The sequence below is a fragment of the Megalobrama amblycephala genome, linkage group LG20 (genome assembly GCF_018812025.1).
Source record: "Megalobrama amblycephala isolate DHTTF-2021 linkage group LG20, ASM1881202v1, whole genome shotgun sequence".
Lineage (NCBI taxonomy): Eukaryota > Metazoa > Chordata > Actinopteri > Cypriniformes > Xenocyprididae > Megalobrama > Megalobrama amblycephala.
In genome coordinates this window covers 33,589,151-33,612,382 of record NC_063063.1, presented here as the reverse complement: position 1 = coordinate 33,612,382, position 23,232 = coordinate 33,589,151, and the positions used below count along the sequence as shown (strand labels likewise).

The 23,232-nt window shown below is 43.0% G+C and overlaps 1 protein-coding gene and 1 long non-coding RNA gene across 5 annotated transcripts in view; one reads left to right on the top strand and one right to left on the bottom strand.

Annotated features, from left to right (window-relative positions):
• On the bottom strand, positions 1–23,066 carry cpxm2 (carboxypeptidase X (M14 family), member 2). 4 transcript variants are annotated; one of them, XM_048170828.1, is made up of 16 exons: positions 22,306–23,066; positions 22,145–22,198; positions 21,694–22,056; positions 18,022–18,117; positions 14,683–14,792; positions 7,556–7,695; positions 7,181–7,265; positions 6,948–7,098; positions 5,977–6,065; positions 5,746–5,869; positions 5,478–5,674; positions 5,219–5,398; positions 3,419–3,716; positions 3,204–3,343; positions 3,032–3,131; positions 1–859 (listed from the first exon to the last, which is right to left on the bottom strand). In XM_048170828.1, exons 5-16 carry the CDS (start codon positions 14,728–14,730, stop codon positions 618–620), a joined length of 1,794 nt encoding a protein of 597 aa, XP_048026785.1. In that variant the 5' UTR covers positions 14,731–14,792; positions 18,022–18,117; positions 21,694–22,056; positions 22,145–22,198; positions 22,306–23,066; the 3' UTR covers positions 1–617. The 4 variants fall into 4 exon arrangements, with proteins under 4 accessions (XP_048026785.1, XP_048026784.1, XP_048026783.1 ...); XM_048170827.1 differs by having other exon boundaries at positions 22,145–23,066; XM_048170826.1 differs by having other exon boundaries at positions 21,694–23,066.
• Positions 1–23,232, top strand: part of LOC125255541 — a 32,294-nt gene that overhangs the window by 4,078 nt on the left and 4,984 nt on the right. The window lies entirely within an intron of this gene.

Genomic DNA, 23,232 nt, shown 5'->3' with positions numbered 1-23,232 from the left:
TTAGGATCAGTTCTCTGAAGCTTTATTGCTGTTGTATGTATGAATATTCTCAATACATTCTCAGAAATGACACGGAATTTAACAAAACATTTCAAATATGATAATACTGATGATGTTGTGAGCATGTAAACAGACGCTGATATGAGGCAGAAGAGCTTTGCTTACAGTTAAGGAGATGGACTGACATTTAAATCAGTTCATCCAGTCGAACCCGTGACCTGTTTTCATTCACTCTGTTCAACAGATGTGGGGAAGATCATGTAATTCAAATTAATTGATTATCGTGAGTCTATAAGCTTGTAATGAACGTCACTGTCTGAACAGATGCTCTATAATGACATTAAACTCAATAAAAATGAAGCAGAGAAGAGCTGGAGTCACTCGTTATTGAATGAAGAAACTATTAGAGAAGCTGGAGGAATGAATCTGCTTCAGCAGAAATATATTAAAGCCGTAAACATCAATAAAAAGAAGATGATCCATTATATAAAATACTCTCTTGATAAACAGCTCCTGTACACAATACAGGTGATTATTAGTGACGCCGCAGTCGCTTCTGTCCACACACACTCTCTCACACACACAAACACACACTCGTACACACACACTCACACCCTCTATGTGTCCAGTAGGCGGCGCTGTCTCAGTCGCTCCCGCATGCTGATTGGCTGCTTGTTGAATTTCTGCATGATTTCTTTGATGCGTGACAGGTTGGAGCGTCCGAGCACAAAGTCGCACCTGCTGGCGCCGATGTCGTATCCCACCGCACACACCTTGCTGCTGACGCTGAAGCCCTCGGCGCGGACCGTCACGCGGTATTCACCGGGATTCAGCAGACGCCAGTAATCGCCGTCAGACGCTGAGAGAAACATGTTCACTGATTACAGAATGTAAATGTGACTCAGATTCACTGAACTTCAGCCACTGCAAAAAAATGCTGTTCTTACTTAGAGTTTTTGTCTTGTTTCAAGTCAAAATATCTTAAAGTTTTTAAAACAAGAAGCATTTTCTTGACAAGTAAAAATTATTTTCTTGTTTTCAGTCAAAATTCAAAATTAGTCAAAATTAAGTGAGTTTTTCCTTAAAACAAGCAAAATAATCTTATTTCAAACAAAAATAAGGTATATAATCTTGTTTTCAGTTTGGATTAAGATTATTTTGCTTGTTTTAAGGAAAAACAAACTTAATTTTGACTTATTTTTCCTAAAAACAATAAAATAAGAAGCATTTTCTTGACAAGTAAAAATTATTTTCTTGTTTTCAGGAAAAACTCACTTAATTTTGACTTATTTTTCCTAAAAACATTTTCTTGACAAGTAAATATTATTTTCTTGTTTTCAGAAAAAATAAGTCAAAATTAAGTGAGTTTTTCCTTAAAACAAGCAAAATAATCTTATTTCAAACAAAAAATAAGGTATATAATCTTGTTTTCAGTTTGGATTAAGATTATTTTGCTTGTTTTAAGGAAAAACTAACTTAATTTTGACTTATTTTTCCTAAAAACAATAAAATAAGGAGCATTTTCTTGACAAGTAAAAAATATTTTCTTGTTTTCAGGAAAAACTCACTTAATTTTGACTTATTTTTCCTAAAAACAATAAAATAAGAAGCATTTTCTTGACAAGTAAAAATATTTTCTTGTTTTCAGGAAAAATAAGTCAAAATTAAGTGAGTTTTTCTTTAAAACAAGCAAAATAATCTTATTTAAAACCAGAAATAAGGTATATAATCTTGTTTTCAGTTTGGATTAAGATTATTTTGCTTGTTTTAAGGAAAAACAAACTTCATTTTGACTTATTTTTCCTAAAAACAATAAAATAAGAAGCATTTTCTTGACAAGTAAAAATTATTTTCTTGTTTTCAGGAAAAACCCACTTAATTTTGACTTATTTTTCCTAAAAACAAGAAAACAAGAAGCATTTTCTTGACAAATAAAAATTATTTTCTTGTTTTCAGGAAAAATAAGTCAAAATTAAGTGAGTTTTTCCTTAAAACAAGCAAAATAATCTTTATTTCAAACAAAAAATAAGGTATATAATCTTGTTTTCAATTTGGATTAAGATTATTTTACTTGTTTTAAGGAAAAACAAACTTAATTTTGACTTATTTTTCCTAAAAACAATAAAATAAGAAGCATTTTCTTGACAAGTAAAAATATTTTCTTGTTTTCAGGAAAAACTCACTTAATTTTGACTTATTTTTCCTAAAAACAATAAAATAAGCATTTTCTTGACAAGTAAAAATATTTTCTTGTTTTCAGGAAAAACTCACTTAATTTTGACTTATTTTTCCTAAAAACAAGAAAATAAGAAGCATTTTCTTGAAAGTAAAAATTATTTTCTTGTTTTCAGGAAAAACTCACTTAATTTTGACTTATTTTTCCTAAAAACAATAAAATAAGAAGCATTTTCTTGACAAGTAAAAATATTTTCTTGTTTTCAGGAAAAACTCACTTAATTTTGACTTATTTTTCCTAAAAACAATAAAATAAGAAGCATTTTCTTGACAAGTAAAAAATATTTTCTTGTTTTCAGGAAAAACTCACTTAATTTTGACTTATTTTTCCTAAAAACAATAAAATAAGAAGCATTTTCTTGACAAATAAAAATTATTTTCTTGTTTTCAGGAAAAATAAGTCAAAATTAAGTGAGTTTTTCCTTAAAACAAGCTAAATAATCTTTATTTCAAACAAAAAATAAGGTATATAATCTTGTTTTCAGTTTGGATTAAGATTATTTTACTTGTTTTAAGGAAAAACAAACTTAATTTTGACTTATTTTTCCTAAAAACGAGAAAATAAGAAGCATTTTCTTGACAAGTAAAAAATATTTTCTTGTTTTCAGGAAAAACTCACTTAATTTTGACTTATTTTTCCTAAAAACAATAAAATAAGAAGCATTTTCTTGACAAGTAAAAAATATTTTTAGATATTTGGACTGGAAACAAGATAAAAACTCTAAGTAAGAACAGCATTTTTTGCAGTGAGTCGACTGGAATCGTTAACGTGGGCGGTGTGCGTCACGTGTTTTACCTGTGCGAATGTCGTGATTGATTCCGTCCACAGAGACGATGGCATTAGCGATTCCTTTCCCCTGAACGTCTCTGATCACACCTTTGATCCCACGATGCACCTGTTCAAACCCATCAACACAATATTGAGTGTGTGTTTGTGTGTGTAAGTGTGTGTGAGTGTGTATGATCACCTGTTCCATGAAGACGAGCAGAGACTCGCGGTTATTCTCCCACTCCTCCGGTAGTTCGCTCTCATGCGGGTATTTATCGCAGCCCACGTACATGGACAGCTCGAAACAGTTGGTGTGCAGGTAACTGAAGTCATTCATACCTGTTAACGTACAACAACCCGGTTAACAACTAACCGATCCTCACAATCAGAAATCAGGCGTCCTGATGATCTCACTTCCTGCAGCCGTGTGCCACGACGCCCCGTTGATGGTGCCGTCCTCCTTGGCGAAGTCATCGGTGTGGCAGACCCTGCGGCTGACGTCGGTCATGAGGCGGTGCGTGGACGCGTACGAGAACGCCAGCCAGCGGAACACGTGATCGTCGGCGGTGGGCGTCAGCTGCCGGAGCGCCGTCACTGAGCGCGTGCGGTCGAACGGAAAGGTCACCACCAGCTCGCCGCCCTGCAGGTTCCCTCCCAACACGAACGGGATCTTCTCCATCCACGACACCAGAGCGCGCGTCTCCACAGCCACCTGGGGTCAGGGTCAGAGTGAATATGATTATGATACAAGACTGCAGCAGTTCAATAGTGTTGTGTAATATGTATCACTTGCTTCATATATTAATATATCTGGGTTCAAAAGACACAATATTCAGTAATATTATTGATTATTATCAAGAACAAAACCTGCAATTATAGCGCCACCAAGTGGCACAGTCACACTGCTTTTTGTGTGTCCTCAGAGTGCCCTCATACATAAGCATGTCAAATTTGGTGAAAATATCTAGTTTTGTTTAGGAGTTATAGACATTTATATGTATGAACACGTACAAAATTATCCACACCTGATTTTGATTGTATTTTTTTTGCCACTTACTATCAAAATTTTGACATTTGACCATTACCATTTAGTCAATGACCTGTTTCTGATTTTCCTACGGTGGTTTCGTCTCGATCAGACTAACCGTTTTTAAGATGTTTGCGAATGCTGTTTAAATGCTAAATCACAACGTTGTACAAACCATAAGGCGAAACCTAGCATGTTTGGTATTGTTGGACTCGGCAAGGATTCAGGAATCCAAGGAGATGACTCCTGTGAAAATAAGTCAACTACATCCAAAGTTATAAGCCTGTAAATGATGTTTTTTCACCACTAGGTGTCGCTGGTCCTGATCTTCTCAGACTCCTTCTGGGGATCGTGCTGATTATCCATACCGAGTTTCATAATAATACATTCATGCATTCAAAAAATGCAACTTTTTTTATTATGAAATTCAAAATATGGGAAAATTGGATATCATTCAACTTGGCGAATCCTCAAATCTATCGAAACCACTTTTTTTTATTTTTGGACAAAATGTTCAGAAGTTAAAAGCAAAAATATCAATTTTCTGTATCTCCGGACCAGTAGGTGGCACTGTGCCGAAATGCAGCATGTAAACTCAGGTCATGCTTGTGATGACATGCACCAAGTTTGGTCAGAACACGATAAAGCGTTGAGGAGATACAGCCTTACGTTTATTTTTGCAAGTGCTACATAAAATTAGTTCGTGTGTTTTTCAAAAACGGTTTGACAAATCAACTTGAGTTCCATAACATTTTATTGCCATAGTCTGAAGATGATCTGGTTCGAAACTTCTCAGACTCCTTCAGGGCATGACCCATACCGAGTTTCGTAATGATACGTTAATAAAATACCGCATTTTACTACAAAATTCAAAATGGCTGATATTATATCAAATTGGATATCATTTGACTTGGCATGACGCCCCAAATCAAACGAGACCACTTTTATGACTTTTGGTAAAACCATTCAGAAGTTATAAGCAAAAATAGCCATTTTTCATATCTCAGGACCAGTAGGTGGCGCTGCGCCGAAACGCAGCATGTAAAAATCAAAAAAGGAAGAAGAATTTTGTTTCTAGCCCTTACGGTTCAAAAGTTATTAGCATAAACGTGAGTGCAACTTTTGGACAGTTGGTGGCGCTAGAGGGATTGAGTTAGAGACTCTAAGCGCGTGTGTGAGGGACGTACGGTGGCGTTCTCGGAGCGGTACCAGTCCGGGACGGGCACGTGATGGTTGTGGAATTTGCGCGGAACCCAATTCCGAGCCTCTGCTTCCCAGAGAACAGCGTTGAGATCAGGGAAGTTGTGATGGATGTCGAGGCCGTCGTGACTCCAGCGGCCCAGAGACCATCCGCTGAGCTCCGAGCCCTGAAACACATGACAGAGAGACACACTTTCATTCAGCAGGGTGTCTTATAATCATGAGCAGGAGTGGCCGCAGACGTACCGCTGCGAAGGCCTTCTCGTAGCCGTCGGGGTTGATGGAGGGCAGCAGGTGGATGCGCGTCTCGTCCACCAGGTGGCGTATGCGTGGGTTTCCGCTCAGATACTCCTGACACATGAACTGCATGAGCAGCAGAAGCAGCTCGCGGCCCAGCACCTCGTTACCGTGGGAACCGGCCGTGTAGCGGAACTCGGGCTCACCTGCGAACACACACACACACTCATCCAGAGTCACACACACCTGCGTCAGCACGCTCAGAGTCCAGTCTTACCGAGCTCGTGCTCGCCGGGGTTGTCCGAGATCTCGATGGCGTACAGCTTCTGTCCGTTGTAGCTTTTGCCGATGTTGTAGATGCGTGTGATGTTCGGACACATGTCATTCACCACCTTCATCAGCTGAACACAAACACAAGGGAAGATAATGAAGAATGTTTTATTAAATGATAATGTGAACTGCTCTCAGGCATTATATTTTATGATGCGTCACAATCCTCACACTGTACCTGTCTCATCTCTTTATAACTGTGGTGTCTGAAGTCCAGGTTGTCTGTTGTCGTCACTTCATTTCTTCTCCGGTAATAATTGTTTGGATCTGTAATAAGCATTAAAAATAAATGAGAAAGCATAAAATCTTTGATCTGCAGGTCTGTTGTGATGATCGTCCGGATTCACAAACATTTTTTTGTGAGCTAAACTATCTTCTTAAAGTCCTCCTGAGATTTTAAGTTAATATTTTAGTAATTTTTTAATGCATTTGAAAGTTTGTGTTTCTCTGATGTCAGTTAATGGTCACGCAGGTAAACAAATAAAATTCTTCACCTTTATTTGGATTGTTTTTATATTAAAATTATTTATTTGACATTTTTATAATTTAATTTTTATTAAGTGCTATATTTTGACTTAAATGACTTACATTTTACTTTTTATGATTTAATGATTTTTTAATTAATTTTTTTATTAAAATTAATATTTACATTACTTATTTTAATTTTACATTTTATGATTAAATTCATTTTTTATAAAGTATTATATTTTGGTTTCTTTTTATTTTTAAATTATTTTAATTTTACATTTTATGATTTAATAAAGTTTTATTGTTTTTTTTTTAATTCCTTCAATTTTACATTTTCACGATTTAATACATTTATATTAAGTGTTATATTTTGATTTGTTTTATTTGAAAATTGTTAATTTATTTTAAATTAGAATTTATTGTAATTTGGCATTTTTATTTAATTTAATGAATTTATATTAAGTGTTGTATTATGAATTGTTATATTTTTAAATTATTAATTTATTGTAATTTGACATTTTTACAATTTAATACATTTTTGTAAGCGTTTAATTTTGACTTTTTTTAATGATTTAATTATTGCTTTGCATCATTCCTGTAGGCTGAAAGCACTGCAGGTGTGTGTGTGTGTGTGTGTTCTTCGAGTGGGTGTGTGTGTGTGTGCGTGGGTGTGTCCGTCACCTGGCATCGGGCAGCCCAGGATCTCTACACGCATGCAGATGCCGCCACTGGGGAACCAGGATCGAGGGTTAATGCGGATGTAACGAGCCACCATGGGTTTCGGGAAAGTGTTGAGGACGGGAATCTCCTTCTCTCGATTCCCAATGAAAATCTACTGATGCGAGCAGAAACACGGGGTTACAGCTGTGTGTGAACGAGCTGATGGCTTGTGAAGGACATGTTTGGTGTCTCACCAGATCTCTGGAGCCATTCTTCAGCGTCACCCAGCTGTGAGAATCATTACTGAGCAGAACTTTATATGAGCTCACCCAATCACTCCTGCAACACACACACACAAGCATCAGCCTCCATCCTGACATTTCTGTATGTGCATTTGGCAGACTTTTCATTGCATTCAAGGCATACACTGGATCAGTTCATGCATTCTCTGGGAATCGAACCCATGACCTTGGTGTTGCAAGCACGACATTTACTGTTTGACCAATTTACATTTATGCATTTGGCAGATGCTTCAAACCCTTGCTTTATATTCAAGATGTTCAGTTCATGCAGTGTAGTTCATGCATTCCCTGGGAATCGAACCTATGACCTTGGCGTTGTGTACTCACGACCAGAGTGAGCTCCGTCCCTGAGTGACGACACCGGTGAATTTCATGAGTCTGCGCGCGTCCACCTCAAACCACTGCAGCGGGTCGTTTCGTCCTGCGCACCAGCCGCCGTCATACAGGTCGTCCTCTAACAGACCACCCTACACACACATGAAACTACATCAACACAATTAACTCATGCTGCTGCTCTTACTGTCAGTGATTCATCAGTGACCCTGTTCTCAACAAACTTCATCTTTCATCAGAATGTAAAAACATCTGGACATTTATTCATTCAGTAGATGCTTTTATTCAAAGTGACAAAAACACACAGTGATTCATCCTCAGAAACACAGGATCGAGAGCTTCTCAGATGAGAACAAATGCCTGAGAGATGCAGAGAGACAATGAGACAGCAGAGAGAGAGCAGTAAGATAACAGAGAGACAGCAGTGAGACAGAATCGAGCCAGCAGTGAGATAATAATAGAGACAAAGGTAAGACAGCAGCAAAACAGCAGTGAGTGCAGTGGTGAGATAGCAAAGAGACAGCAGTAAGAGCAGAGAGACAGCATTGAGTCAGCGGTGAGAGCAGAGAGATGGCGGTGAGACAGCAGTGAGTGCAGTAAGAGCTGAGAAACAGCAGTGAGGCAGCAGAGAGACAGCTTTGAGTCAGTAAGACAGCAGTGAGAGTAGTGAGACAATGTTGAGACCAGTAAGAAAGTAGAGAGATAGCAGTAAGTGTAGTGAGAGCAGAGAAACAGCAGTGAGTCCAGTGAGAGAGCAGTGAGAGCACTGAGACAGCATAGAGACCGCAGTGAGAACAGAGAAACGGCAGTGTGTCCATTGAGAAAGCAGTGAGAGCAGAGAAACAGCAGTGAGATAGCAAAGAGACAGCAGTGAGAGCACTGGGACAGCATTGAGACAGCGGTGAGAGCAGAGAAACAGCAGTGAGACAGCGGTGAGAGCAGAGAAACAGCAGTGAGACAGCGGTGAGAGCAGAGAAACGGCAGTGAGACAGCATTGAGACAGCAGTGAGAGCAGAGAAACAGCAGTGAGAGCAGAGAAACAGCAGTAAGACAGCAAAGAGACAGCAGGAGAGCAGTGAGAGCACTGGGACAGCATTGAGACAGCAGTGAGAGCAGAGAAACAGCAGTGAGACAGCAAAGAGACAGCAGGAGTGCAGTGAGAGCACTGGGACAGCATTGAGACAGCAGTGAGAGCAGAGAAACAGCAGTGAGACAGCAGTGAGAGCAGAGAAACAGCAGTAAGACAGCAAAGAGACAGCAGGAGTGCAGTGAGAGCAGTGAGAGCACTGGGACAGCATTGAGACAGCAGTGAGAGCAGAGAAACAGCAGTGAGACAGCGGTGAGAGGAGAGAAACAGCAGTGAGACAGCGGTGAGAGGAGAGAAACAGCATTTAGACAGCGGTGAGAGCAGAGAAACGGCAGTGAGACAGCAGTGAGAGCACTGGGACAGCATTGAGACAGCAGTGAGAGCAGAGAAACAGCAGTGAGACAGCGGTGAGAGGAGAGAAACAGCATTTAGACAGCGGTGAGAGCAGAGAAACGGCAGTGAGACAGCAAAGAGACAGCAGGAGTGCAGTTTGAGCAGTGAGAGCAGAGAAACAGCAGTAAGACAGCAAAGAGACAGCAGGAGTGCAGTTTGAGCAGTGAGAGCACTGGGACAGCATTGAGACAGCAGTGAGAGCAGAGAAACAGCAGTGAGACAGCGGTGAGAGGAGAGAAACAGCAGTGAGACAGCGGTGAGAGGAGAGAAACAGCATTTAGACAGCGGTGAGAGCAGAGAAACGGCAGTGAGACAGCATTGAGACAGCAGTGAAGCAGAGAAACAGCAGTGAGACAGCGGTGAGAGGAGAGAAACAGCAGTGAGACAGCGGTGAGAGGAGAGAAACAGCATTTAGACAGCGGTGAGTGCAGAGAAACGGCAGTGAGACAGCATTGAGACAGCAGTGAGAGCAGAGAAACAGCAGTAAGACAGCAAAGAGACAGCAGGAGTGCAGTGAGAGCACTGGGACAGCATTGAGACAGCAGTGAGAGCAGAGAAACAGCAGTGAGACAGCAGTGAGAACAGAGAAAAAGCAGTAAGACAGCAGGAGTGCAGTGAGAGCACTGGGACAGCATTGAAACAGCAGTGAGAGCAGAGAAACAGCAGTGAGACAGCAGTGAGAGCAGAGAAACAGCAGTAAGACAGCAGGAGTGCAGTGAGAGCACTGGGACAGCATTGAGACAGCAGTGAGAGCAGAGAAACAGCAGTGAGACAGCAGTGAGTGCAGTGAGAACAGAGAAACAGCAGTGAGACAGCAGTGAGAGCAGAGAAACAGCAGTGAGACAGCAAAGAGACAGCAGTGAGAGCAGAGAGACAGCAGTGAGACAGCAAAGAGACAGCAGTGAGAGCGCTGGGACAGCATTGAGACAGCGGTGAGAGCAGAGAAACAGCAGTGAGACAGTGGTGAGAGCAGAGAAACGGCAGTGAGACAGCATTGAGACAGCAGTGAGAGCAGAGAAACAGCAGTGAGACAGCAGTGAGAGCAGAGAAACAGCAGTGAGATAGCAAAGAGACAGCAGTGAGAGCACTGGGACAGCATTGAGACAGCGGTGAGAGCAGAGAAACAGCAGTGAGACAGCGGTGAGAGGAGAGAAACAGCAGTGAGACAGCGGTGAGAGCAGAGAAACGGCAGTGAGACAGCATTGAGACAGCAGTGAGAGCAGAGAAACAGCAGTGAGAGCAGAGAAACAGCAGTAAGACAGCAAAGAGACAGCAGGAGTGCAGTGAGAGCACTGGGACAGCATTGAGACAGCAGTGAGAGCAGAGAAACAGCAGTGAGAGCAGAGAAACAGCAGTGAGACAGCAGTGAGAACAGAGAAACAGCAGTGAGACAGCAGTGAGAGCAGAGAAACAGCAGTGAGACAGCAAAGAGACAGCAGTGAGAGCAGAGAGACAGCAGTGAGAAAGCAGTGAGTGCACTGGGACAGCATTGAGACTGCAGTGAGAGCAGAGAAACAGTAGTGAGAGCATTGGGACAGCATTGAGACAGAAGTGAGACAGCAGTGAGAGCAGAGAAACAGCAGAGAGACAGCAGTGAGTTCAGTGAGAGAACAGTGAGAGCACTGAGACAGCAATGAGAACAGAGAAACAGCAGTGAGTCCAGTGAGACAGCAAAGAGACAGCAGTGAGAGCAGAGAGACAGCAGTGAGAGCAGAGAAACAGCAATGAGACAGCAAAGAGAGCAGAGAGACAGCAGTGAGAGGACTGGGACAGCAGTGAGAGCAGAGAAACAGCAATGAGACAGCAAAGACACAGTAGTGAGACAGCAAAGAGAGTGCAGTGAGTGCACTGGGACAGCATTGAGACTGCAGTGAGAGCAGAGAAACAGCAGTGAGACAGCGGTGAGAGGAGAGAAACAGCAGTGAGACAGCGGTGAGAGCAGAGAAACGGCAGTGAGACAGCATTGAGACAGCAGTGAGAGCAGAGAAACTGCAGTGAGAGCAGAGAAACAGCAGTAAGACAGCAAAGAGACAGCAGGAGTGCAGTGAGAGCAGTGAGAGCACTGGGACAGCATTGAGACAGCAGTGAGAGCAGAGAAACAGCAGTGAGAGCAGAGAAACAGCAGTGAGACAGCAGTGAGAACAGAGAAACAGCAGTGAGACAGCAGTGAGAGCAGAGAAACAGCAGTGAGACAGCAAAGAGACAGCAGTGAAAGCAGAGAGACAGCAGTGAGAAAGCAGTGAGTGCACTGGGACAGCATTGAGACTGCAGTGAGAGCAGAGAAACAGTAGTGAGAGCATTGGGACAGCATTGAGACAGAAGTGAGACAGCAGTGAGAGCAGAGAAACAGCAGAGAGACAGCAGTGAGTTCAGTGAGAGAACAGTGAGAGCACTGAGACAGCAATGAGAACAGAGAAACAGCAGTGAGTCCAGTGAGACAGCAAAGAGACAGCAGTGAGAGCAGAGAGACAGCAGTGAGAGCAGAGAAACAGCAATGAGACAGCAAAGAGAGCAGAGAGACAGCAGTAAGAGGACTGGGACAGCAGTGAGAGCAGAGAAACAGCAATGAGACAGTAAAGACACAGTAGTGAGACAGCAAAGAGAGTGCAGTGAGTGCACTGGGACAGCATTGAGACTGCAGTGAGAGCTGAGAAACAGCATTGAGACAGCAGTGAGTGCACTGGGACAGCATTGAGACAGCAGTGAGAGCACTGGGAGAGCAGTGAGAGCAGAGACAGCAGTGACAGCTGAGAGACAGCAGAGAGAGCAGTGAGACAGCAGAGAAACAGCAGTGAGTGCAGTGAGAGCAGAGAAATGGCAGTGAGACAGCAAAGAGACAGCATTGAGACAGAAGTGAGACAGCAGTGAGAGCATAGAAACAGCAGAGAGACAGCAGTGAGTTCAATGAGAGCACTGAGACAGCAATGAGAACAGAGAAACGGCAGTGAGTCCAGTGAGACAGCAGTGAGACCAGAGAAACAGCAGTGAGACAGCAAAGAGACAGCAGTGAGAGCAGTTGGACAGCAGTGAGAGCACTGGGACAGCATTGAGACAGCAGTGAGAGCACTGGGAGAGCAGTGAGAGCAGAGACAGCAGTGACAGCTGAGAGACAGCAGAGAGAGCAGTGAGACAGCAGAGAAACAGCAGTGAGTGCAGTGAGAGCAGAGAAACAGCAGTGAGAGCATTGGGACAGCATTGAGACAGAAGTGAGACAGCAGTGAGAGCAGAGAAACAGCAATGAGACAGCAGTGAGAGCACTGGGACAGCAGTGAGTGCAGTGAGAGCTGAGAAACAGCATTGAGACAGCAGTGAGTGCACTGGGACAGCATTGAGACAGCAGTGAGAGCACTGGGAGAGCAGTGAGAGCAGAGATAGCAGTGACAGCTGAGAGACAGCAGAGAGAGCAGTGAGACAGCAGAGAAACAGCAGTGAGTGCAGTGAGAGCAGAGAAATGGCAGTGAGACAGCAAAGAGACAGCAGTGAGAGCAGAGAGACAGCAAAGAGACAGCAGTGAAAAAGCAGTGAGTGCACTGGGACAGCATTGAGACTGCAGTGAGAGCAGAGAAACAGTAGTGAGAGCATTGGGACAGCATTGAGACAGAAGTGAGACAGCAGTGAGAGCATAGGAACAGCAGAGAGACAGCAGTGAGTTCAATGAGAGCACTGAGACAGCAATGAGAACAGAGAAACGGCAGTGAGTCCAGTGAGACAGCAGTGAGACCAGAGAAACAGCAGTGAGACAGCAAAGAGACAGCAGTGAGAGAAGAGAAACAGCAATGAGACAGCAGTGAGAGCAGAGAAACAGCAATGAGACAGAAAGAGACAGCAGTGAGAGCACTGGGACAGCAGTGAGACAGCAAAGACACAGTAGTGAGACAGCAGAGAAACAGCATTGAGACAGCAGTGAGTGCAGTGAGAGCTGAGAAACAGCATTGAGACAGCAGTGAGAGCACTGGGACAGCATTGAGAGTAGAGAGACAGCAGTGAGACAGCATCGACACAGTAGTGAGACAGCAGAGAAACAGCAGAAAGACAGCCGTGAGAGCAGTGAGTCAGCCGTGAGACAGTGGTGAGACAGCAGCTGGAGGAAATGTGAGATGCATTAAAGGTGCTAAAGAGGATGTTTTGTTTTATACATTTTTGCAATATTACTTGAAACTGTCTTTACTAACTGATAAAAGGCTATTTATTAGGTGCACTGAAAGTAATAATATTAATATACATCATCTGTGCACGAGGTAGGGCCTTAAAAACATCAGCCAATGATCGCGTAAACGATTGGCACTCTGGCTTGTCAATCACTGCCATGACGATCCATGTGAGAGACGCGCGGCTGCGCGCTCCAGTAACTTTCCACACTCCACAGGCGCTGCATGCAATGTTTTTGTCAGGAGACAGGAGTAACAACTGCAGATTATGAGTCACCTGCGGTGAGTCCGACATAATGAATCCACTAAGTGTGTGCGCGGCTTTAAGTGTAAGGGCGATTATGAATGTAAATTGATACTTATGACTGATCACGCTCAAACACGTCCAGTCAGAGCCAGTTGCTTTCAGTCTGCGATTACAGTCAGTGTTCAAATTCCATGTGTATATAAATCTGCTTCAGGAGCAGGAAATAATCGCTGTATGTTGAGCACAGTCAGAATGTTTTAGCTAGTCGTTAAATGTGTGCCCGGCTTAATAACACAGCGAATGCCGGTGGTAAACACTCGTGTTCCGATACTCGTGCACGAGTTTTGGGAGGCGTTCCCTCTAAATGAGCTGTGAAAGAGGGGGGTTGTTCTTACCCATGCGCTCATTTCAAAAACTCAGTCGACAAAAAGAACCTCTTTAGCACCTTTAATAGAAGATTCTGACGCACAGACAGAAACATGAGACTCAACCCGCTCACAGCACAGCTAGACAGGTAAAGGATTAGTTTACCCACATATGAGGATTCAGTCATCATTTACTCATTCTGTATGACTTTATTCCTTCAGTGGAAGAGGGAAGTAAATGAGGACAGAGTTTTACTTACAGGTCAATTATTCATATTTTATGTCAAATTTATGTTTTTTAAAGTTTTTTTTTTTTTTTTTTTTGTCCAATGGGGTCCAATGTTTGGTTAATCTAAACATCTTCTTTATGTTCCACTGAAGAAAGAAAGTTATACAGGTTTGGAGCACATGAGGGTGATTAAATAGTGACACAATGATCATTAAATGTGTTTCAATCATGTGAGAGTGTGAAACAGATCAGAAACTCATTCGCTTCACGTTCGTTTCTATTGCTCAGAGTTGTGAATGAAGGCACTTTGTAAAGTGTTTAAGGATCCTTCGAGGTCGTGCGGGTCAGAATTATTCTTGGTAATGATCTTCTGGACTCGAGCGCAGCTGCGTAATGCTTTCTGTGACTCACAGCGGATTTCAGCAGAAACTGGGTCAATTTCATACGGCTGTCGCTCTGAAGTCTGTTTCCAGCTGATCATTCCTGCTTTCGTTTGTCGTTCTGTTTTCATCGAGCGCAGCGGAAAACAAAGAGCAAATTCTGTGCAAAGTGGATCCAGATGAGGCAAAGATTGAGCAGAACGGGTCTGAGATCTGAGTAACAACAGACGAAGAGCAGAAACACTGGCAACATTTCATAGAGACACACACACCTGGATGTTCAATCGGCCCCTGTGCGGCCCCAGACCGTAGTGTCTCATGGTGGATGCGTGGAGCTGAAAGTCATCGATCTTCAGTGTCTCCAGACCCAGCGGAGGACAATCTGTGGGGAATGAGAAGAGCAGACTGAAAGTCATGAGAGTGATCTGAGCTCTACCCTACTTTAAACAGTCAATAATGCTGAAGCATGTCATCATTTGCATTTTCAGCAAGTTGCACTGCAAAAAATGATTTTCTTACTTAGTATTTTTCTTTTACTTTCCAGTAAAAAAAAAAAAAAAAAACTTTCTTGAATCAATACACATTGGTCTGACGGGACTGACCAGACTGACTGACCAATGAGACAAATTTGAGGCGGGACTATCTGGCTGACTGAGTCCCCCCCCCCAAATCCATGTAATATCAGACTGACTGAATAATGACATGAATTTGAGGCGGGACTATTGGACTGACATGACATGAATTTGGGGTGGGACTATCAGACCGACTGACCAATGACATGAATTTGAGGCGGGACTATCAGAATGACCAATGACATGGATTTGGGGGTGGGACTATCTGGCTGACTAACTGATTACATGAATTTGAGGCGGGACTATCAGACTGACTGACCAATGACATGAATTTGGGGTGGGACTATCTGGCTGACTGACTGATTACATGGATTTGGGGCGGGACTATCAGACCAACTGACTAATGACATGAATTTGGGGCGGGACTATCAGACCAACTGACTAATGACATGGATTTGGGGGTGGGACTATCTGGCTGACTGACTGATGCTGCGTTCACGTCACCTCGTATTTACCGGAATCTTGAAATGACAACACGTGACGTTATATTCGGAGCTGTTCACGTCCTTTTGGTCCTTGGACTGGGAATTATGCGTTTCCATGCCACCACTATCAACGCCTAAATGAATCTACAGTGGTCAGGTGGTACAAGCGCCCACGTGGTACATCTGGGAGCTTTCAGAAAACTCCCAGCTTACAAGCTGTAACTACGATCTCTACGAGGACGTGAATGCTTTTTACAAGCTAGAATCTCGTAACTACAGGAATTACAAGGCCGCGTGAACGCACCTTGATTACATGGATTTGGGGCGGGACTATCAGACTGACTGACCAATGCCATAAATTTGAGGCGGGACTATCTGGCCGACTGACCAATGACATGAATTTGGGGCGGGACTATCAGACCGACTGACCAATGACATGAATTTGGGGTGGGACTATCAGAATGACCAATGACATGGATTTGGGGCGGGACTATCAGACTGACAGACCAATGACATGAATTTGAGGCGGGACTATCAGAATGACCAATGACATGGATTTAGGGGGGAACTATCAGACTGATTGACCGATTACATGGATTTGGGGCGGGACTATCTGACTGACCAATGACATGAATTTGAGGCGGAACTATCAGACCGACTGACCAATGACATGGATTTGAGGCGGGACTATCAGACCAACTGACTAATGACATGAATTTGAGGCGGGACTATCAGACCAACTGACTAATGACATGAATTTGAGGCGGGACTATCAGAATGACCAATGACATGGATTTAGGGGGGAACTATCAGACTGACTGACCAATGACATGGATTTGGGGCGGGACTATCAGACTGATTGACCGATTACATGGATTTGGGGCGGGACTATCTGACTGACCAATGACATGAATTTGAGGCGGAACTATCAGACCGACTGACCAATGACATGGATTTGAGGCGGGACTATCAGACCAACTGACTAATGACATGAATTTGAGGCGGGACTATCAGACCAACTGACTAATGACATGAATTTGAGGCGGGACTATCAGACCAACTGACTAATGACATGGATTTGAGGTGGGACTATCAGACTGACCAATGACATGAATTTGAGGTGGGACTATCTGGCTGACTGACTGATTACATGAATTTGGGGCGGGACTATCAGACTGACTGACCAATGACATGAATTTGAGGCGGGACTATCAGACCAACTGACTAATGACGTGGATTTGAGGTGGGACTATCAGACTGGCCAATGACATGGATTTGGGGTGGGACTATCTGGCTGACTGACTGATTACATGAATTTGGGGCGGGACTATCAGACCGACTGACCAATGACATGAATTTGAGGCGGGACTATCTGGCAGACTGACCAATGACATGAATTTGAGGCGGGACTATCAGACCAAGTGACTAATGACATGAATTTGGGGCGGGACTATCAGACCGACTGACCAATGACATGAATTTGAGGCGGGACTATCAGACCAACTGACTAATGACATGAATTTGAGGCGGGACTATCAGACCAACTGACTAATGACATGAATTTGAGGCGGGACTATCAGACCAACTGACTAATGACATGGATTTGAGGTGGGACAATCAGACTGACCAATGACATGAATTTGAGGCGGGACTATCTGGCTGACTGACTGATTACATGAATTTGGGGCGGGACTATCAGACCGACTGACCAATGACATGAATTTGAGGCGGGACTATCAGACCAACTGACTAATGACATGGATTTGAGGTGGGACTATCAGACTGACCAATGACATGGATTTGGGGGTGGGACTATCTGGCTGACTGACTGATTACATGAATTTGGGGCGGGACTATCTGACTGACCAATGACATGAATTTGAGGCAGGACTATCTGGCTGACTGACCAATGACATGAATTTGGGGCGGGACTATCAGACTGACTGACCAATGACATGGATTTGAGGCGGGACTATCAGACCGACTGACCAATGACATGAATTTGAGGCAGGACTATCAGACTTACTTACCCCACTGATTCAATATCTAATCTAGTAATCTTTCTAATATTTACATACACCTGTAACTGTAATAAAATGATTTGTAAAGGTCTGTCTGCGGATGCGCAGCTGAGCTCCTCTCATTAGGACACACATCTGCAGCTCTAAAGACTCTCAGGAGATCGGTGTGAATCAGCTCTAATTCTGCTTTTGGCCTGAAACAAACACAGCCGTTACTGTTCCGCAACCGCAATCATGAGGGAAACGTGAAGGTCACTCATTTATATGTCCTAAGCGACTTTCCAACAGGACACACACATACAGACAATAGCATCAGTGTCTCTTCATATTTTCAGTTTAGATCTTCTATTATTGTTATAATAATATATTGAGAGATATTATGAAGATGTGATGTCTCTGATCAAACTCTGACCCTCCTCTACATTAGGTGAACCGATCTGCTTATCTTATCTTACTTTACAGTCCCAATGTCAAATCATATTTGACACACAGATGACCTCACACAAACCATGTTCGTTTGCTGTTCAACTCACCGTCTTTGTCAGCGGTGAACGAACCGTCACTGACGCCGCCGGCTGCTTTCACTGCTTTCTTGTTCTTCTCACTCTTTTTGTTTCCACTTTTCACGGCTGATGAGACACAAACAGCAGAAGGTTGAACTGCATCTGTGGTTCATACATCAGGCCCATGAGATGAAGAGAAGTGCTGAATGATGAAAGCTGGTGTGTTTGGTGGCCTATAAACTTTAGCTGCGGCGCCAAGCTTCAGAGCCAATGTGTTGAGCAGAAGAGCAGCTGAAGGCTTTCATCGTGTGCCTGAGAGGTCGTGTCAGGATAAACCTACATCCCACATGGAAACACTCGGATTTTTCAAGCGCTGCCAGCGTTCAGATGTGCCACGGAATCATCGACACGGAGAGTCTAACATGATCACAGCGGACACACGTCCCTCAAACTGATCAATCATTACTTGCATTGTCTACATTTTCACTGGGGGCAATTTCATATAATGCCCCTTTTACAAGATGTAATAAAAGTCCCCAGAATGCGTCTGTGAAGTTTCAGCTCAAAATCCCCCACAGATCATTTATTATAGCTTGTCAAATTAATGCCCCTATTTGGGTGTGAGCAAAAACACACCGTTTTTGTGTGTGTCCCTTTAAATGCAAATGAGCTGCTGCTCCCGCCCCCTTTCCAGAAGAGGGCGGAGCTTTAACAGCTCAACAACAACAAAGCTGGAGAATCTCACGCAGCCAAAACGACGAAAGTATTCAGTCTTACATTGTTCAAACCGGAGTCGACACTGATGGAGAGACTCAGGAAGAAGTTACAACTTTTAGAAGTTTCTGAATGGTTAGTGGATAAATTTATGTAGTTGATTCAACTCATCCACTAGCATGTGCCGTCATGTTCATCTTTTGTGTTGAATTGACCCTCGTTTGTGAAGCAGTCCGGCGTAAAATGACGGCATGTCAACAACACTCTACTACAACAACTCTTCCTCTTCTCTAAAGCAGCCCAACATGGCCCCGCCCCCTTTGTTGTGTTTTCTTGGGGGCGGGGTTTATGTAAATGTTGGGGTTTGTGATGTCACAAACCTGGGAAGAAGGTTGTTGTAGTTCCTACCAGCCATTTGTTGTAGTCCTTAAAAAGTGATTTCTGTAAAAGAAAATATCTCCTTTGCATTGAACTTTGAGCGTCGTAACTTTGCAGATGTTGTTTATGATCAAACAGCAACATTACACACTAACTAAAGTTAAAAACCATTTAAAATCATAATCAAGGACCCCTTTCATTTGTGTAAGAGCAAGTTAAGATTTTCAAGTCTTTTTTAAGACTTGCAGAAATCCTTTTTTTCCCCTTTGCAGTGTTTTGCACTGACAGCTGGAAAAAATGATGTCAAATGCATGTAATAAAGTTAAATCTAATGGTGTGTAGTTACGAGAGCAAAATAAATAGACTAATTTAAAGCTTTAAAACCAAGGAGAAAACACTATGCATGTCTTCTGCTGTTGATGAAGACGATCAGATGTGTCTGGTTGAAGATTAATCAGCATCTGGTGTCAGAAACAAGCATCATTCCCTGCCGACCTCTGCAAAACTTTATGAATGTTTCACACAGTCAAAGCTCCAGTAAAGCACTCCATTCATGATTCACTGAAAGCCAATAATGTTTGACGGTTGAACCAGTGCCTGACAGATCCTGAAACACAAGCTCGTCCAGCCACACAGCTTCAGTTCGGTGTGTTAATGTGCTGTGAACCGCCAGATTCAACGGCTGTAATGAGGGAGAAACGATCTAAAGAGTGTTTAAGTTTATATCCTGAATAGACATAATCGGGTTTAATGAAGGAACTCTATGACATCTAACAGTGAATCAGCCTGATCCAGTTACGTGTGTTTACATTACCTGATGCCGAATCGGATCCGCCGGCTGCTTTGGAAGCAGCTGATGTGGATCTGCTCTCCTTCCCGATTCCTCGTCCGGGTGTCTGACGGCCGTCGGTCGCTCGGTCCTCCGAGACGCGCTGGTAATGTTCCCGACTCAGAAGCTCTTGCATGTAATAATCCTCATCCTCAGATGAATATCCATAACACACATCCAGCATGAGACCCACAAGGCCGAGCAGCAGGAGAGTCTGGAGCCACATTATTTGATCCAATCGGCTCCCGGACCGATGAACTGGCAGGTAAAACTTCTGCTGTCTGGAATCACTCAGGAGAGAGAGAGACAGCCGAAGAACAGACAGACAGACGGTGATGTTTTGGCTCTGGTTCCAGGTGTTTTGTTCTAGAGCATGAAGCAGGAGCTGCAGTGTGAGAGACAGATCATCTGATCCAGAGCTGATTGATGTCTCACTCTTCTGTCTCACTGTGACTCCTCCCACTGGGCGGAGCTTCCTTGACCTCATTACCATCCCACAACCAAACGAGAGAGAACTGAGAAGAATTCATACTGATGGATGCAAACACACACACACTCTCTCAGAGCGTCACTAATGCTCTAATGTGTTAATCACATCCAGGTCCGGGCAGGTTTGAGTATCTGAACGTGTGTGTGTGTGTGTGTGTGTGTCAGAGCTTATCTCATCACGAGTGTTACTGCACACACACACACACACACACACACCCACCTCTTATACTGATTCTTATAGCCGCACTGACTAGAAAGCAGGTTTACGGTAAAATGAAGGTCTGTAATGAGCGTCTGCTGTGAAGCTTCAGTGACGCTGATCCGTTCAGACGCGATTCATTATGAGCTTCACTTCCTCACATCTGAAACTCACAATAACAAACCAAATGAATGATTGTGTAACAATCCCTAACACTTCACAATATGGTTATAGTTAACATGAACTAACAATGAACAATACTTGAAAAGCATTTATTAATCCTAGTTAAAGGGGTCCATGATTATGATTTTTCAACTTTAGTTAGTGTGTAATGTTGCTGTTTGAGCATAAACAACATCTGCAAAGTTACGACGCTCAAAGTTCAATGCAAAGGAGATATTTTCTTTTTAAGGACTACAACAAACGGCTGGTAGGAACTACAACGAGCTTCGTCCCAGGTTTGTGACATCACAAACCCTAAAATTTACATAAACCCCGCCCCCGACAACACGCAACAAAGGGGGCGGGGCCATGTTGGGCTGCTTTAGAGAAGAGGAAGAGTTGTTTTTGTAAATGCCGTCATTTTACGCCGGACTGCTTCACAAACGAGGGTCAATTCAACACAAAAGATGAACATGACGGCACATGCTAGTGGATGAGTTGAATCAACTCCACAGCAACTACATCAATTTATCCACTAACCATTCAGAAACGTCTGAAAGTTGTAACTTCTTCCTGAGTCTCTCCATCAGTGTCGACTCCGGTTTGAACAATGTAAGGCTGAACACTGTCGTCATTTTGGCTGCGTGAGATTCTCCAGCTTTGTTGTTGTTGAGCTGTTAAAGCTCCGCCCTCTTCTGGAAAGGGGGCGGGAGCAGCAGCTCATTTGCATTTAAAGGGACACACACAAAAACGGCGTGTTTTTGCTCACACCCAAATAGGGGCAAATTTGACAAGCTATAATAAATGATCTGTGGGGGATTTTGAGCTGAAACGGATTTCTGCATTTATATCAATAAGGACAGCATGCAGGTTTTGTCGATATGGAGCGGTTGCTGCGGTCACACAGTGTTAATTTCAGAGATCTGCTCACCTCAGTGTTTGTGCAAATTAAAGCGTGTTTTCACTGGATTGCTGGGATGAATCTGAGACGCCAGCAGCACTTCCTGAAATCATCACACATTCTTCAGACCAAACCCCGAAGCTGCAGGAACCGCATGAACCGTCTCGGGGAAACATCTGTCTGTACAAACCACTGCAGATGATATCAGACTTTTAATCAGCTACTTAATATTTCATCCCCTTAAACGACCCGGAGACTCTGACGAGCGTCCAAAATCAACACTGATTTCTTGCAGAACGATCTTCAGATGCATCTCGGTGCTAAATCATCATTCACCATGTCAGACGAGCGCTCCGAATGCATCTGTAAGCCACCAACAATCCACGTTCTGCCCTACGAAAACACAACAAACACACTGGAACAAAGAAACGCAACTTAAATGAAGCGTTTGAAGCACTCAGAAGATTTCTAAATGATAAACCTCATCACTAAAGCTGCGAGACATCAGTCATTCAGCACACTGAATCATGGCTTTCTGCAGGAGAGACGGACATGGCAAGAACATTGTTAGATGTGAGTTATATATCTGGCCTGATGATTCAGAGTAACACGAAGCAGATGATCAATATGTGTCCAGCTGACCGTCCGCCAACATCCAGCACATGTTGATATTAGACAGACGCTGGCACGTCTGCGCAGTCGCTTCCATCTTCCTGTCAGAAGCACGAGTGACTTCATGAAACGGAGAAATCTGAAACATGGAACCAGCAGATCCGCAGCAAACCAGCTGAAAAAGACGTTCTGAGAACATGTTTTTTCTTGGTTATGTGAACATTAAGGGAATGTTTTACTCTCTTTTATGATTTTGCAAATATGAGAAAGCTACTTTTGAATGTTCTGAAGTAGTAACAACTGAAATGTTACAGAAAAAGGCGATTTTGTGCATGTTATTAAAGACCAGATAACCTTCTCTTAACGTTATTAGAACGTTTGTTCATATCTTTGAGAGAACCTTGCCAGAACGTTCCCTGTTAGCTGGAATAATCGCAGAAGTTAATAAGACCCGCTGTGGTGAAAATCAAGTTTTTAATGTTGTTTATATGTCTATGTGGTGTTTTTAATATGCTTTAAGTCAAACCATGTGCAAATTCATAAGCCAACACCACTGCTGAGTATTTTCTCCTTAAAACTGCAGTGAACCAAAGATAGTTGCTGGCGTTTCTTACATCACAAACTACATTGTAACCAATCACGTCAAGGTGTGATCGCCAACAAGTGGATCTCTGAACTGGTGCGAGTGAGTGGAGGCGGGGTTAATTTGCATATTCATAGAACCATGTATACTAAATGAGGCAAGGGTGCCCTCCACTGCCCTCCAAAAGTTTGGAAACGCACTACAAAAGTGGGGTTTTGGACAATATTGGCATGAATCCTTTTTAATTTGTGATAATTTTGCACTGATAAGGGACAACACAAACTACGAAAACATATTTTATTATATAAACAGTTTATAAAATAGAAAAAAAATATCCAGCATTAGCAGCTATCTGACCTAAATCGGGTTCTGAT

Coding starts and splice junctions, on each gene's coding strand:
- cpxm2 (XM_048170825.1), bottom strand. CDS start 20,405: ATGGTAATGAGGTCAAGGAAGCTCCGCCCAGTGGGAGGAGTCACAGTG. Junction 18,118..19,897: donor CGGATCCGATTCGGCATCAG/GTAATGTAAACA, acceptor GTGTCTCATCAG/CCGTGAAAAGTGGAAACAAA. Junction 14,793..18,021: donor GTTCACCGCTGACAAAGACG/GTGAGTTGAACA, acceptor CATTCCCCACAG/ATTGTCCTCCGCTGGGTCTG.